Source organism: Topomyia yanbarensis, chromosome 3 (genome assembly GCF_030247195.1).
Source record: "Topomyia yanbarensis strain Yona2022 chromosome 3, ASM3024719v1, whole genome shotgun sequence".
NCBI classification, from domain to species: Eukaryota; Metazoa; Arthropoda; class Insecta; order Diptera; family Culicidae; genus Topomyia; species Topomyia yanbarensis.
In genome coordinates, this window is record NC_080672.1 from 395,831,489 (window position 1) to 395,846,923 (window position 15,435).

Genomic DNA, 15,435 nt, shown 5'->3' on the forward strand with positions numbered 1-15,435 from the left:
AAAGATATTATGAATACCGTATGTTTAGTTTCCTCAGTGTACAGGAACCCAAAGTGAGCACGGTGGATCGACCAGATAGAGGACGACCTGCGGACCCTTCGAAGACTGCGAGGCTGGCGACAAGCAGCAATGGACCGAGTGGAGTGGAGACGCCCGAATCGAAATATGCAGTAACAAAACCATGATTTTCCGAGGGGAACGTCACTTCAGAATGATTGTTTTATTCCGTTCAGTTTTACATGAATTCGTACTTTTTCCGGTAATTTTAGAAAATTTTCCCAATTTTCTAACAATTCGAGCATTGTTAAGAAAAATCGCAGAAATTACAAAAAATCTATCAAATCTCAAGCAAATTTTGCTCGAATTTCGACGATTTTGATGGAACTGGCAACTCTGTATACTCAATGTTTGAATCTTTCAACAATTCTGGCAACAAAATTTATGTTTTTGTTTTGATTTGGTCATGCAGTTATGTTGCTGGAAATGTTTTGTTTTGGTTTCATCGAGCACTGAAGCTGTCAAAACGTGAATTTCGAGCATTTCATTTTGTTTTTCATGACACATTTCAAACCATCTTCGGCCATTTGAAACTATTTTTTGGCAATGTTGAAAATTCGAATCAATTTCGAACTAACTAATGTAAATCTTTATCAATCCGTTCAGAAATATAAATTTTATGTTCATTTCATCAACAAATCGAGGAGTGTCGTTCCCCTCGTGATTTTCACTGTGACAGTACAGTAATTTTACAATAATTTACAGTAAGTTTTAGTGTTATGCTACAATACAAAAACAATAAACTTTAACGTTTTTACAGTAAAGTTCAATGTAAAATAGACTTTTACAGCGAAAAAGGGGGGTGGTTATGTATCTTAACATTAAAAAAATCCATTTTTCTCTCATACATTTTTTTCTCGAAAACAGTAAAATTTAATGTGAATGCACTGTATCAGTTTTTTGCTGAACAGAGAAATTTATTGTTACATGAAATTTTATTGTAAATCTACTGTGAGAACGTCCCAAGTAACCAATAAGCATTATAACGTAGCCTAATATCTGCTTTAGATCCACATATAATGCAGTCTTATAGTGCTGTGAAGCCCTAAATACTTATATAATGCTGGTATTATGCCAGAAAAGGCGAAATATAGTGCTATTACTGTGCAGAGATTGACAACTCGTTTCTGCAGTACTAATGCTATTATATAGCACCAGCGCACAAATGTCAAATTTGAAAGCCTTATATTAGCATTACTAATGCTATTAAAAGGCTTCATCTGGCTGTCATTGTCCGCCATGGTTTTAAAACCATTTCTTATATTTCCTTTCGGTATGATGAGAAAAAAGGAAAAAAAATAAAATGAAATGTTCTGTTTAAAACCGCAATTGTCTCTCTTCTAAAGCATTGTAATGAATATCCTTAATGGGTTTTCGTTCTGACATGATATGACAATTTTACGAAAATTACCTTTAGTAAGTCTTCAACTGAGGTACCTTACCTCGTCCTTCACGGTAAGTGTGCTGCGTTTGCTCCCAGGACTATATTGCATATGTTCGATTGAAATGAAATATGCCGAATATAATCTTCAAGAAGAGTTGCATAACAAATAAACCCACAGCATTACAATAGCATTATATCGGCTTTTTATTTGCTCTATAATGGCATTAAATGCACTTGTAAAGCTTACATGCTTTAAAGATCCTTGAAGCATGTACGCGTTATATCAGCTTTATATACGCATATAGAGCAAGCGATAATGCTATATGTCGGCTGTGCAGTTATGCATTATTGATGCTAATATAGAGTTTTATTGCATTGTTAATGCTGTAATGGAGTTTCAATGCAACATTAGTGCAAATGTATAGCCAATATAGTGCAATGGCTTAATGCTTATGGTTACTTGGGGTGGCATCGAACAATGTTGAAACAGTAATAACTATAATATTTATTGTTTTATGATTGTTTGTAGGGTAAATGCTATTGTAAAATTCTATCCGTGCGACTCTGCATACAGCAAGAGACAACAAGGCTCTAGCCTGAACGATAAACGATAGAAGCTCAAAAAAATGTTTCAAAACCGTTCAACACGGGTCCAACATTGGACGTTTGTTGAACGGTTATTTGGATGTCGTCCAACGAACGTCCTGCATTGGACGGTTTTGAAACCAACCCTTCTTGGACGGTGGGAGACCTTTCGAAAAAAGTACCCTTGCTATAAAAAATGTTCCCACCTAGACTTGCATACAAGACTTCTTGCGTAACTGTCAGAATCAGATGTTTTTGCTGACTTCCCGGCATCCTAAATCAAAACATATTACGCGTTATGTACAATTTTCGGTTATTTTCATTAAAATTGTGAAATTGAATAGTTAATTACTTCACACTGTCGTTCACCTAAATTAAATAATGGATAGGGCAGAACAGGTACACGCACTGGAAGATGGACAACGCAATGCTCTGGTAAAATACTAGCTAATTTTTCTTGGTTTCTTAATACTTTTCATATGCTTTCTGTAGAATTATAAGTTTTCCCCGGAAGAATTAAAAGTACTGCAGGAATGTAACCGCGAAGCGTTCTTCCAACGGTCACTGCCGTTCGGAACGATTTGCGGCATCGGAACCTGGTATGCTGTTCAGAGAGGATATTTAAAGGTAAATTACCGGTTCTCACGTTCAACGTTCAAAATTTTTAAAATGATGAGCTTATAAAAGTAAACGGAATATTGTCCGTACGGTTTGATAATTTGCAATCATCACTTCAGGCTAGTCAACGTTTCGGTGCTGGACCAAAAGTTTTTATCGGTATTACCTTGGGATACTTTATGGGAAAGCTGAGCTACCAAACCAGGTGCGCTGATAAAATTATGCGTATTCCCAATTCAAGACTTGCTGAATTGATTCGCCAGCGCCGGCAGGGTGGTCCTGGGGGTGTTGAGAGACTGTGAGTTATTTTGATTAAATTTTACGTCTTCATACTTTGATATAATTTTACACACCTATTTCACCAGATTGCCTGATCAAGGTTTAGGTGCCGGTAGCATGCTATCTCCATTTGGACCAACCTCTCCGAGTGACAGCTACACCGAGAAACAACTGGATCGGTCCGATACATTCAACCTAGATATACACGTTCCGCAGTACTCCGGACTGGATGACAGTGGGCGACCTACACTCGATTGTACTAATTTTAATACTCGTCATAAGCAAAAGCTTACTAGCCATTTAATACGATTTATATTGCAGCCAATCAGGCATTTGACGAGGATCTCCAGCTGCCGCCAAGTCCTCAGGTGACCAAATCCTACGAAGAACTACGGCGACAGAATCGGGAGGAGTATGTAAAACGACACCAGGCCCCCTATCGGTCGCCGGTTCTAGACGACCAACCGCCGATTAGGCGCGAGGTGGACCGACCGAAGTACGAGGATCAACCCCAGCCATCGCTACCCAAAAATAAGTATGGCGATACTTGGTCACAATGAGGGGGTATTGTTCTTCAGCCGATACAGGATTGTTGAGTAAATTTGATGTAGCATGTGCAACTGTTGTTCAATAAAATTGTGACAATTAGTAAGTGCTGATTTTGGTTTATTTAAAAGAAAAATAATTTCTGTGATGTTCATGTGTGATGTTTATTCGGTTTAATCATATAACAAAAAATTGATAGTTCAACACTTAATCTTATACAGTACGCAACGTGTGACAAACTCACGTGATCTCTTTTCAAATGCTAGAAAATATAATGCTCATTACAAGGTTTACAATGAGTTGAAATTTACTTTTCCCGACGATTGCAAGTATTCTTATCATAAATTTAGTGTTATTGAAACCATAACATTCTCGTATTCCTCTAGATTAGATCTTTGACACTTCATACAAATAAGCTCCAAGCAATTTAGTCTGCAAATATAAAGAAAAAGTTTTAAATATAAGTGTGAAATTTTCCCTTTCGCGGCAATCTACACTAACCCCCTCGATATAGTTGCGAACGTCAATTTTCTCATTTTGCGAATGAGCGCCGTCATCCGAGGCACCCATCGGCAGTAGCAGTACATTCTTGCCGGTAGTCTGCTGCAGAGTTAGTGTCACCGGAATCGATCCACCCTCGCGTGTCATATCCGGATCCACCTGGTAGACATGTTGAGTGGCAATCCTTGCGGCTTGATAGTGTGGATGATTTGGGTCTTCTGTCCAGGGCTTTCCACCGTGGGCCATTCTTACGGCAAATTTATTAGGTGAGCCACGTTCGGCCCACTTGGCAGTGAGGTATTTGGAGACATAATTCTCCACCAGATCGGGAGTTTGATCGGGCACGATACGGATGGAAAATTTGCCAATAACTTTCTTAGGGATTACAGTTTTCTGTCCCGGCTCGTAGAAAGCTCCCTCTACACCGTGGATGGAAAGACTTGGCTGGCGCCAGCGGTGCATTAGGATCTTCGTCTTATCCTCGTTGTGTTGAAGCCGGTTCGCACCCAACTGATCGCGATAGTCGGCTACGTCGAACTCAATTGCATCATAGATCTCCTGTTCGTTGGGCAACAGCGGAGATACTTCCTTGTAAATGTTTGGAATCAAGATCTTACCCTCTTTATCGGTCAGTGTTCCCAGCAGGTAGACCAGATCATTCATCGCTTCGTATCTGAGTTTCAAAATGAGAAATATAATTATTATCTTTTCCTGTAATCAATGGACTTACACTGTTCCGCCGAAAACGCCACTGTGCAGATCCTTGGCAGCGCATTCCACCTCGACTTCGAAATAGCAAATACCTCGCAGTCCATACGTGACACATGGTTTATCCTTACCAAGCCAGTAGTTATCCGAAATGCACACGAAATCCACGTTGGATAAGAAATCGTCCTTCCGCTTGTACAACAGATCGTCTAGGCCTTCGCTGCCGGACTCTTCCATTCCTTCGAAGACAAATTTCAAATTCACCGGAAGGGACTCTCCGATCGCCTTGAAACCTTCGATCGCATGGATCCAACCGAGCACCGGTCCCTTATCATCGCTGGCACCACGGCCGTACAGTTTGCCATTCTTCTCCGTCAACACGAACGGCTCGGTGTCCCAACCGTCCTCTAGAATCGCTGGCTGAACGTCGAGGTGTCCGTAGAGAACGACTGTCTTTTTAGCTGGGTCCTACGGTAGGTGGAGGATGATTGATGGAACATATTAGCTTATTAACAATAGAGTGTGTTTTTCTGCCGTGTGGAAGGTGTTTAAAGATTAACATCATAATGAGGTAATCGCTCATTTTGATATGACGGTATGGTGGTACTTGATATGATAACGCAGGAAGGTCTGTTTGATTTGGGCTTTTGCTTACTATCTCCAAGCGATGGGGGTATTAGCGATCCCATGGGATATTCATTCAATTACTTATTATGAAGGTATAGGTATTCTCGTTTTTTTGGCTGATAGTATGTCCCACGCAAAAATTTAATTGGATGAAGGGGCGACTGTCTACCAAGTCAACACTGGTTCTCAGGACGAGATTTTGCGCACATTTGTCCCAGAGTGTAATATCATGTCCTCTATTTAAAAAAAAATGACTTGAATCTACTTTTGTATTGTACCTATACTCTTGTTCGTTACTTAGGTCTGAAACTGATCAAGCAGTATTCGCTAATATAAAGCAAATACTGATTTCTAATTTTGAATATATAAACCCCGACAAAATGTTTGTCCCACTATGGTTGATGCAAATGTAGAACCCATTCGTCCACATCGTGATATGCACTCACACTAGACGATCAAAAAACGCAGGTCATTGATCGCTACTGTCGCCTCCGCACTTGCAGTACAACCAGAAGCGTAAACAACAAAAGAATAGTAAACTTCAAATTCCAAAACAAAGCAAAAAAGCTGACTTTCATTATTAAAACAATTAGCTCATAGCTAGTTAAAAAAGGCTGACACAACGACAGAAAACTGGCGCACTGTCACGAACCGTTAGTACATAGTAGAATGCTCATATTGCCGACCTTAAACTTGATCTACGCTGTGCATTTTTTTTCAATGCGGCTTCAGCTTTCGCAGACATGAATGACTCAACCACAATGTTATCGTTTTTTCTTGCACTCGTTCGTGCGGGTTTCAACCAAGAAACCATATACGCGGCGGGATGAGATAAATTTTCTATTAGCGGTTGTTTGTCTGATAAAAGTTATTCTTTAAATCACAATACGCTCAATTCAATTCATTTTACTCCACCCGGCAGTCCTACTTACATTTCCCAGCGATCCCAGGATCACTTTGGGCAGATCAAGTACACGCCCATCCGAGAGGGTCTGCTTTCCGACGTCAGCCAGTTCGATGGTTGCTCCGAGTGCCCGCAGCCGATCGGCTACCCAGTCGACCATACGGAAGATCTCCGGTCTCGAATCGGGCCAAGCGGAGACGGATTTGATGGCGACCGTTTCGGCCAAGGCCGCAATGTACTTTGCTTTGTTGGCATCGATGTGGCTGGAGGAGGGTCGATATCAACATTACCGTATCGCGCCAAACGAGAAAAATACAAGCTCTGCCAAGTATGGAACTACTTACCTGAACAGCTTTTTCAAAACCGCTGGAACCTCAGCTTGACTGGCCATTTTTTTTTCTCTATCACTAATGCACTCTTGATAACAGAAGCCGATAAAGTACGAAAAAAGGAATGAAGAATGCGCGTAAAAGAAATCAATGCACTACACGAAACGATCCTCTCTTTACTTCGCTGCTGACTAACCGGCAATCGACCAAATGACAGCGATATATATGTGCAGAGGGTTGCCAATAATATTTTGAAATAAACTGGATAAGGGTGGACGCTCTCTAATTCATCTCAGTCCCTCTCAGAGTTAAAAATATTCAAATTCATTGAATGAAAATTGATCATATTCAGCCGCATTCACTTTCAATATTCAGTGACGCAGCTGAAAATGTCAAACGAACAAGCCGCCCATTCATCCATGCAGATTTTCATTCGTCTCCGATTATTGCACGAAGCGACCATACAGCAACGAATCAAATGCATCAAAGTAGGCCCTGGCGCAATGTAAGCGATGATGATTGTTGTTTCATATGCTTTACCGGCATTTGAAAACATTTTCCTAGATAATTAGTGAAATGAATATATTGTACGATATTCAACTGAATGAATAACATGGATATTTGAATGAATATTTTTTCTATTCACCGTGAGTCACATCAGGTTCATTTTCAGCCGTCAAAAAAGAGCTTCGATTATTTTTAACTCTGGTCCCTCTATTTGTCTCATTGTTATCGGATCTAGTTCAGCGCAAATTTGTTAGTTAGGGGTAGAGTTACTATAAAATCGCTAAAATGAATACAATGAGTAAAATAAACAAAATGAATAGAATGTCTAAAATGAGTAAATAAAAGAAAAAATAAACATAATAAAACGAATTAAATTAATAAAATGCAAATATCAATTATATTATAAAATTGGAAAATTAATAGGATGAATTAAATTGCGTCAAATTAATAATTTGGACAAAATGATTAAAATAAATGACCGGAAAAATATACGATTTTCGATTGATTGACACCGGTGTAGTGGAGTGCACTGGAACTGCACCATTTTTGCACTTTCTAGCAGAAATGCAGAAAACTGGCTTTGTTCCATTGACACTTCTGCTAGAAAGTGCAAAACCAGTGCACTACACTACAATCGAAAATCTCAATAGTAAGCTTGTTAAATATAAAACTAAACAAATAAAAGTGAATAAAATGCATAAAGTGAAAAAAGCGAATAAAAAATGGGTCATTCCACGCGAAGTGATCAAGGCACGTGTAATCGACCCTCACGGATTTGAACCAAATTTGGAGGAATTGTTCATCTAGGGTCAATATATAAAAACCCAAATTTTTGTGTCAATTGAACCACACCTCGGGCCATGGGAGCACCCTCCGTTTTGACAAATTGCCAAAACCCTTGATTTTCTTTTAATTATATCTCTGATTCTATTTACTCTAGAATCAAACCGCAAGATGGTTTTTGAAGAAAATTGTTTAAGGAGTCTAGAAAAAATATTATTTTTTGGAAGCAGTGCTGCCAACTATGTTAAATATGTCAGTTAAATATTAAGCGTTACTTTTTCTTCTAATACATTCCTCAGACATTTTTACATAAAAAACACTTACAACCTCAATATAATTTGAGCGCATCCTGAGATACTCTGTTTTTAAGCAAAAAAGTCGCAATTTCCCATATAAAACCACAAGAGCACAACAATAAAAAAACTAACTTGAGTATGGTGACATCCCAGAAAGAACATATGATTATCCCACTGGCGACGGTGATCGTACCCTGCCTGCAAAGCGAGGAACCACATACAACGGCAGCTGATCACCCCAACACATTTGATCTATTTAATTTCCCCGCTAGATACCAAGGCCCGGGTTTTTATAATCGTCTGATGTCTAATTTTTAGTATTACCCATCGTACTTCGGTGGGTGACAGAGCTAATGAAGACTGTCGATTTCTGGTCCCTTGCCCAGTGAACAGAGGTATGACGGGAATTTTTTTTCACATGATTGCTTAGCTTCACTCACCATTTCCGATCGTTTTTCCCCGTTGGATACCACCAGTCCTAAATAAGGTATTGGCACTTAAGCCAAAAGACCAAAAAAAATTGAATTATTAGTTTAACTTGAGTATTCTGAGTTAACATATAATTTATCGTGAGGTAGACGAGAAATGATGAAAAACTACGTTTTTGGTTTGCTTCTAGCAGATCAGGGTCGATTTTTATGACCGTTTGAAGTTTTTTTTTCCAATTTTGGCCGATAAAAAATGGATTTTTATATGAGAAAATGAGACTTTTCCCTTCAAAACGGCGTATCTCAGGATGCGCTCAAATCATATTGAGATTATAAGTGTTTTACATTTCTTAGAAAAGAAATGTATAGAATTCGCTCAAACTTTTCAAATTTTTTTCCGCGGCCCGGAGGGCCGAGTCTTATACACCAATCGACTCAGCTCGACAATTTGAGACCATGTCTGTGTGTGTATGTAACGGACAAACTCATTTGCGTTTCTCAGCAATGGCTGAACCGATTTTATCCAAACCAATTTTAAATGAAAGGCCTCTCACCCAGACAGAACGCTATTAAATGGTTTTTGATTCTGATGTTTAGTTTCCAAGATATGAATGTTTGAAGGCGCAAAAATCGCGTTTTTTGCAGTTTTTTGAAATTTGGTGCCGAAATTGACGACATATCTAAACAATTTATATATTTTTAAAAAGCTTATACGAATACCTGTCCAACAAACTATGGATTGTTGAAATCGGACTGTTATCAAAAGAGATATTTAACATTAAATGCGGACGAAAGATTTTTATTATTTCCCATAGCCAGAAATAAGACCAAAAACATTCAAGGTATTATTACTGCCAAAACGGAAAATTTTAGGTCAATACAATCTTCGGAGCATTTAAAGCGTACCCCTTTCTTTTGGTATTGTGATTTTACTGATTAATCCCTTTAAGAGTAGATATTTTCATAAATTTTCTTGGAAGTCATTGTATTGAAATAATGGCTTCAGCAAATTTGTAGCTCTTACTTTTGCGAATAACTGAAGACATCAAATACATATTTCGAATACTTTAAAAGTTATGGCTTGTTGTTTGTGGATTACTCTTTGTCGCCTATTTATTAGTCAATATAGTGATAATCGATTTAAATGAGCCAAATATTATTACGATAAAACGAATTTCGTATTTCATTTTTCAATCTACAACCGCTAGAATAACCACCGAACAATTCCAAGATGTCTAGATGGAACTTGATCACTTATCGGTGCAAAAATTTTCATTTGCGCGAGCCTTCTGATTTATAACCATAGGATCGATCTGAAACATATCTCGGGAAATGAAAAGCGAAATGAATAACTCCAAGCAGTGGTGTAGCCAAGAGGATGCTTTGGGGTTTAACCACACCCCCGCCCCCCATATCCAAAGCTTGAGTTTTTGAAGCTCACAATAGGAAGTTATTTTAGAAAAAAAACTAGATTTAGGAACACTTCGTAAATATCATTTTATAACTCGACATACTCCATATACGTAGTATTGATGCCTACAATAAAGTTGTTTTAAAAAAAAAGTCTCAACAAATTCGCTAACTACAGGAACTCTGTTACAATTTTTTGAAAAACTTCTTCTCCATAATATTAACACTTCAAAGATGGCGATTTCGTAATTATGCCATTTGGACAGTAGGTTAGATTTTCACCAAATCCCCACCAAACCGAATTTCTGACTACCCCGCTGACTCCAAGTAACTCCAAGTAAGTAGAAACAAAGTCGTTCTACACTCGTCTACAAGAAACATCTTCGAATACTGCCTATCTATTATAATACATTGAAGACCCGATTTGATCAGCCCCCAATTTTATCAGCTTCATATGAAAATATGTTTGATGGGTTCTAGCAGACAAACAAGGCTGAATTTGAGTTAACCCTTTCTTGACCATGTTTTCTTTATCTTAAATATATTTTTTTTTAAATTTTTGCGCTAGAGGACTATATTAAATAATCAGAAATAGTTAATAGACTACATCAAGGGAAGGGAAGAATATTTTAACAGCTTCAGTTTATTATGAAGAAAAAAAAATATCGCGATTTAGTCAATGTCCCCATTTTGTCAGCCCAATATACACCATGAAGATGATAAGAACGGGTCTTTACTGTATTTATTATTCACAGAAATACGTACATCCCATTTTCTTTCAATTGCATCGAACTACACTAATTTTTAGGTAGTTTTCAAGGGGTTGTTTTATCGACTTCTTCCAAAATTCGGCGAACCTATTCCCATTCGTGCGATAGTTTATGTTAAAAGGGTATTCTAATTTAATTGGTACAGGCAATATTCGAATATCCGTAGTCTCGATTATCCGTAGACTCGATTATCCGTAGACTCGATTATCCGTAACACGATTATCCGCAGAAAATGAGTCGATTATCCGTAGTCCGAAGAAATTGTTTCAATTATCTGTATATTATTGTTTCTAAAGCTTCATTACACATCTATAATTGTAATTGATACCAACTACAGTTTCTGAAATAATAAATATTTTCTAAAAAATTATGAAAACTTCATAGAAGTGCAGAAATTTTACTTCATTAGCATTAGCAATCAAAATTAAACTCGATGCGATGACTTACATTTTCGTACACCAATCAATTACAATTGATAGTAGCTATAGTTTTTGGAAAACCAGAATTTTATGTTCTCACAAAATATTCACAAAATATTCACAAAAATACGTGGAAATACAGAAATTTAGCATATAAAAGATTTTTTTTCTATCCCAATATTTAAATACAAAAATCGATAGAAATTGATATCAGCTACATTTCCTGGAAGCACAAAATTTTAAACTCTTGAAAATTACAATAATTTGGGAAAATAAACAGATTTCATTTAATCAACAAATATTTCAATGCAATGCGGTGTGCTATAATATTTGGTGCCCCTAATCGATTGGTTATAAACTGCATTTTTCTGTAGATGTCTGTGATTTTCTCCGTAATTTTTAGAATGAATACAATGACCGATTTTGTCAGCCCCATTATGGCTGACGAAATCTGAACATATTGGTTTCAGATTGTTTTAGATTATCGAAGGTATGAAATAAAACCCTAGAATACTCTTCGAAATCAGTCTATTATCGCATCAGTTTTAAAAACAATGGAAACTTTTTAAATACTTTAAGAACATCGACATTTTTAATTTTTAACGCACTTACGCAGATTTCGCTTTAATTCCATTGTGTAACATAGGGGAATTAAATCAGAAGACTTTTTCTTAAATGTGGCTGACAAAATCTGTTGTAGAAAAATTCGGTAGTGAACCAACACGGGGACTAATAAAGTAGGATCTTCACTGTAGTCAGTACATTGCACTGCTCTGAAAAGAACAGCGCGTCATAATTCTTTTCAAAATTGATGCACTGAACACCGCCGCTCTTAGATTGCCAACAAGTTTTTTGGATAACTAGTACTTGTATTTGCTAGTTGCAACAGTAATAAGCCTCCCATTTTGGATTAAAGGCAAGGACAATTTTTAAAAAAGAATTTGATTGATAAGTACAGCTCATTAAACCAATTTTATTAATTCTGTAATCAAAATTTTTGAATTGTACTAAACGTGATTAATTTGGCACCACTTGCATCTGGTATACTTAACCTGCACAAAACGTTGCATAACGCAGGGCTGGCTTTTGGCACAACTTGTTTACTTATACAGCCCTTCGTTATGCAAATTTGCAACATTATGACAGAACGGTTAAGCGCGGTGTTTCATGATGCACGGCCGTTCCATTCGATTAGAAAAGGCCACGTGGACTTTTGGGGAAATGCGCTAATACTGCTACTGATTGAACAACGTACGCCTCTTGGTGTCGTGCGCATAGACAGTTGTGCATTTTTGATACTTGTAACGTGTGCAAAATTCATCCCCTTAGAAATCCATATTTCAAAATCGTCCAATGCTGGTTCTTTGTTGGACCAACGTTGGGCGACGCTCAGCAGACCGTTCAGCAGGCGTCCATTACTGGACTTTTGTTGGATGATTTTGAAACAAATTTTTGGGCTTCTCAGTGGAATCTAGCGTGTTGCTTCTTTTAGATGATTCCCAAAGCTTTTTTGTTGTATACAAACTATTGGTGCGTAATTTCAATCTCAGTGGTTATTTCTGTCTGAATTAACCAAAACCAGTATGAAGTTGACTGAAGTTTCACACTGAGAAATCAGTTTTATGCGTTTTGATTATTTGACCAAACATAAGTAGGGTGATGAGCCTATTTGCGCCATGTTTCTATTATCACCCTGCCCATTTGAAGCTGTTGGTTAGAGCAGTGTCTGCCATCTTTGTTCAACGCATTGAGTCAAATGGTAGCGCAACAATAGGGGCACTCGATTCGAGTTTGCATTGTGATCAAACACGAGAATTTTACTGTTTTCAACGCATTTGTGTTATTATATTGGTTCTTAACAACGAAGCAAAGCGGTTGATGTCAATTTTTACGCATTCCATTGATTGTAAGGCAAGAAATTACCGAATTAGTGAGGCACCTTGCTTAGTATGGTGAAAAAAGGCTCATCATCCTATATAAATAAAAATTAATCGAACACAATACTTTAAAATAAAATAAGTTGGCTAAATAACTTATTACATGTCTTACTTTACAATATAAAGTGATCGATATTCGTCCATAAGTCAAACATTAATACATGTACCATAAGTCAAACATTCATGCATGTACCTTAGATACTGTTTTTTAACATATAACAAATATATTTCATGAAGAAAAAAATATTTGTTTTATTTCGATTATCCGGCTGATTCGATTATCCGAAGCGAAATTTTTCTGCACCCTACGGATAATCGAATCTGGCCTGTATATTTAAGGGTTTATATGTTGCAGATAGAGAAAATTCATAAATTTTCAGCTTTTCCTACACAATATTACAAAAGCTTCTTAAACAACTGTTCCTAATAAGATTAAGTATTTGAAAGTTTTTAATAGAAGTGATGGAGGGTTATCGAAAAGTTTTGGGCAAAAGAAAATTCCAGTAATGATAATGATTTTCCCTAACAGGTTTCGAGTTTTTATTTGTTCTTTGGCATTAGGATTGGGGATAATAATTCAGATCAAAGATACTACCACAGACTAACAGACATAACACTCAAAAACAAAGCTTCGCCCGCTTTAACGGCCATTTTCAATATATTTGTAGTTGGGACTGTGGCCACATTTGAAATTATGGCGCCACTGACATATGAACAAGCATATGGGGGATAGACCACTAGTGAAAAATTGTTCCCAAACCTGAGGGGTAACCAGCAGTAAATGAGTGTTTGGGAGTTCTGGGAAAATTGTCGGATCGATGTTTTTTGAGGGAATTCCCTCATAGTGTTATGTCTGTTAGTCTGTGATACTACTGGGAAGTCATTCTTAGAAAAAATCGATATCGAATTAAGGTTTGAACTATGCACGCATGCACTTCAGAGGTAGCGAGATATCAAGAGGTGAAATTTCAGTGTTTAGTTCTCAGTCGCGTTGGGAATTTGAGTAAACGCTATTGAGAGTATGAGCTTCAAATCCATTCGAAAATTTGTTTTTCGAATTTTTTGACTCAGCACAACATTTATAACCCCTTTAGGAAAATTCAGTTTCCCCTACACAATGCATTGATTGAAGAATTCAGATATGTTTTTAACGGAGCATTAGCAATAATTCGTTTTTATTTCTATTTTATTGGCCATATTTCCGCTTTTACATTGCTTGCACTGATATTGTCCTATGCTAATTTGAGTGATTCTAAATATTCTCAATCGATATAATACCCGAAGAAAGCGATAAGAGTTATAAGAAATGTATCATCACACTGTTAGGTGGATTAAAAGCGTTTTTTATGTAAAAATGTCTGAGGAACACGATGGCACTAGAATTTTCTAAATTATAAAATATGTATTGAGAGAAAAAATTACTTTTAATATTTAACAAAAAAAATCGCATAGTTGGCAACACTGCCGCCAAAAGTTAATATTTTTTCTAGACTCCTTGAACAATTTTCTTCAAAAGCCATCTTACGGGTTGATTCTAAAGTAAACAAAACCAGAGAAATAACCAAAAGAAAATCAAGGGTCTTGGTCAGGCAACTGGCGTCCCTATCTCTACATACAGAGTTTGACAATAGGCAACATCGTTTTTCCACCGATCAATGGGGGTCAGTTTGACAACGTCAAAATCGCTTGAAATGTCATCAACAAACAGCCGTAGCAGTAAACAATAGAAAACAATGCACACTTTCTCTATTTTGATGCATACTAAAGTGCTCCTTATTTGTATTTAGACAAATTTCGTTAATTTTGTTACAAAGTTTTTTATGTTGACTACGCCAATATGACGTCATGTCATCCTCTTGGTCTTGGCAATTTGTTAACACGGGGGGTGCACCCATGGCCCGAGGGGTGGTTCGATTGACACAAAAATTTGGGTTTTTAAATATTGGCCCTAGATGAACTATTCCTCAAAATTTGGTACAAATGCGTGAAGGTCGATTTCAAATTTGCATCTTTTTTTGATCACTTCGCGTGGAATTGCCCATATGTGGTGTGTGAAGTCCCTCTCTGAAGCTGATTTCTAAGTAAATTAGTGCAAAACATTCCTTGGGCAATTGGTTTTCATTGACAAAAAAAATTGGATGAACCTTTAGTGTGTCGATGGTGATACGTATTTTTCAAATATATGTAAAGTGGGGAGTTGTGAACCACCATTAGTGGGGAGTTGTGAACCATACATTTCACTGGGTTATAGATCCTTTTTTAAAGAACAGTAGGGGAATGTGTTCGGTTGTCGGCACACTTTTGTTTTTGGCTCACATTACTTCAATTGAACAATATATGGGAATAA

The 15,435-nt window shown here is 37.2% G+C and overlaps 2 protein-coding genes across 2 annotated transcripts; one reads left to right on the plus strand and one right to left on the minus strand.

The window, feature by feature from the left end:
* The first annotated feature begins 2,283 nt into the window (after positions 1 to 2,283).
* On the plus strand, positions 2,284 to 3,575 carry LOC131689588 (OCIA domain-containing protein 1). Its single transcript, XM_058974787.1, has 5 exons — positions 2,284 to 2,461; positions 2,519 to 2,653; positions 2,764 to 2,942; positions 3,010 to 3,179; positions 3,245 to 3,575. The coding sequence occupies exons 1-5, from the start codon at positions 2,408 to 2,410 to the stop codon at positions 3,481 to 3,483; spliced, it is 777 nt and encodes a 258-aa protein (XP_058830770.1). The 5' UTR covers positions 2,284 to 2,407; the 3' UTR covers positions 3,484 to 3,575.
* Positions 3,576 to 3,608: 33 nt separating this feature from the next.
* Positions 3,609 to 6,734, minus strand: LOC131689585 (cytosolic non-specific dipeptidase). The gene is made up of 5 exons (XM_058974784.1): positions 6,554 to 6,734; positions 6,238 to 6,472; positions 4,701 to 5,146; positions 3,971 to 4,643; positions 3,609 to 3,901 (listed from the first exon to the last, which is right to left on the minus strand). The coding sequence occupies exons 1-5, from the start codon at positions 6,598 to 6,600 to the stop codon at positions 3,857 to 3,859; spliced, it is 1,446 nt and encodes a 481-aa protein (XP_058830767.1). The 5' UTR covers positions 6,601 to 6,734; the 3' UTR covers positions 3,609 to 3,856.
* Between the last annotated feature and the right edge of the window lie 8,701 nt (positions 6,735 to 15,435).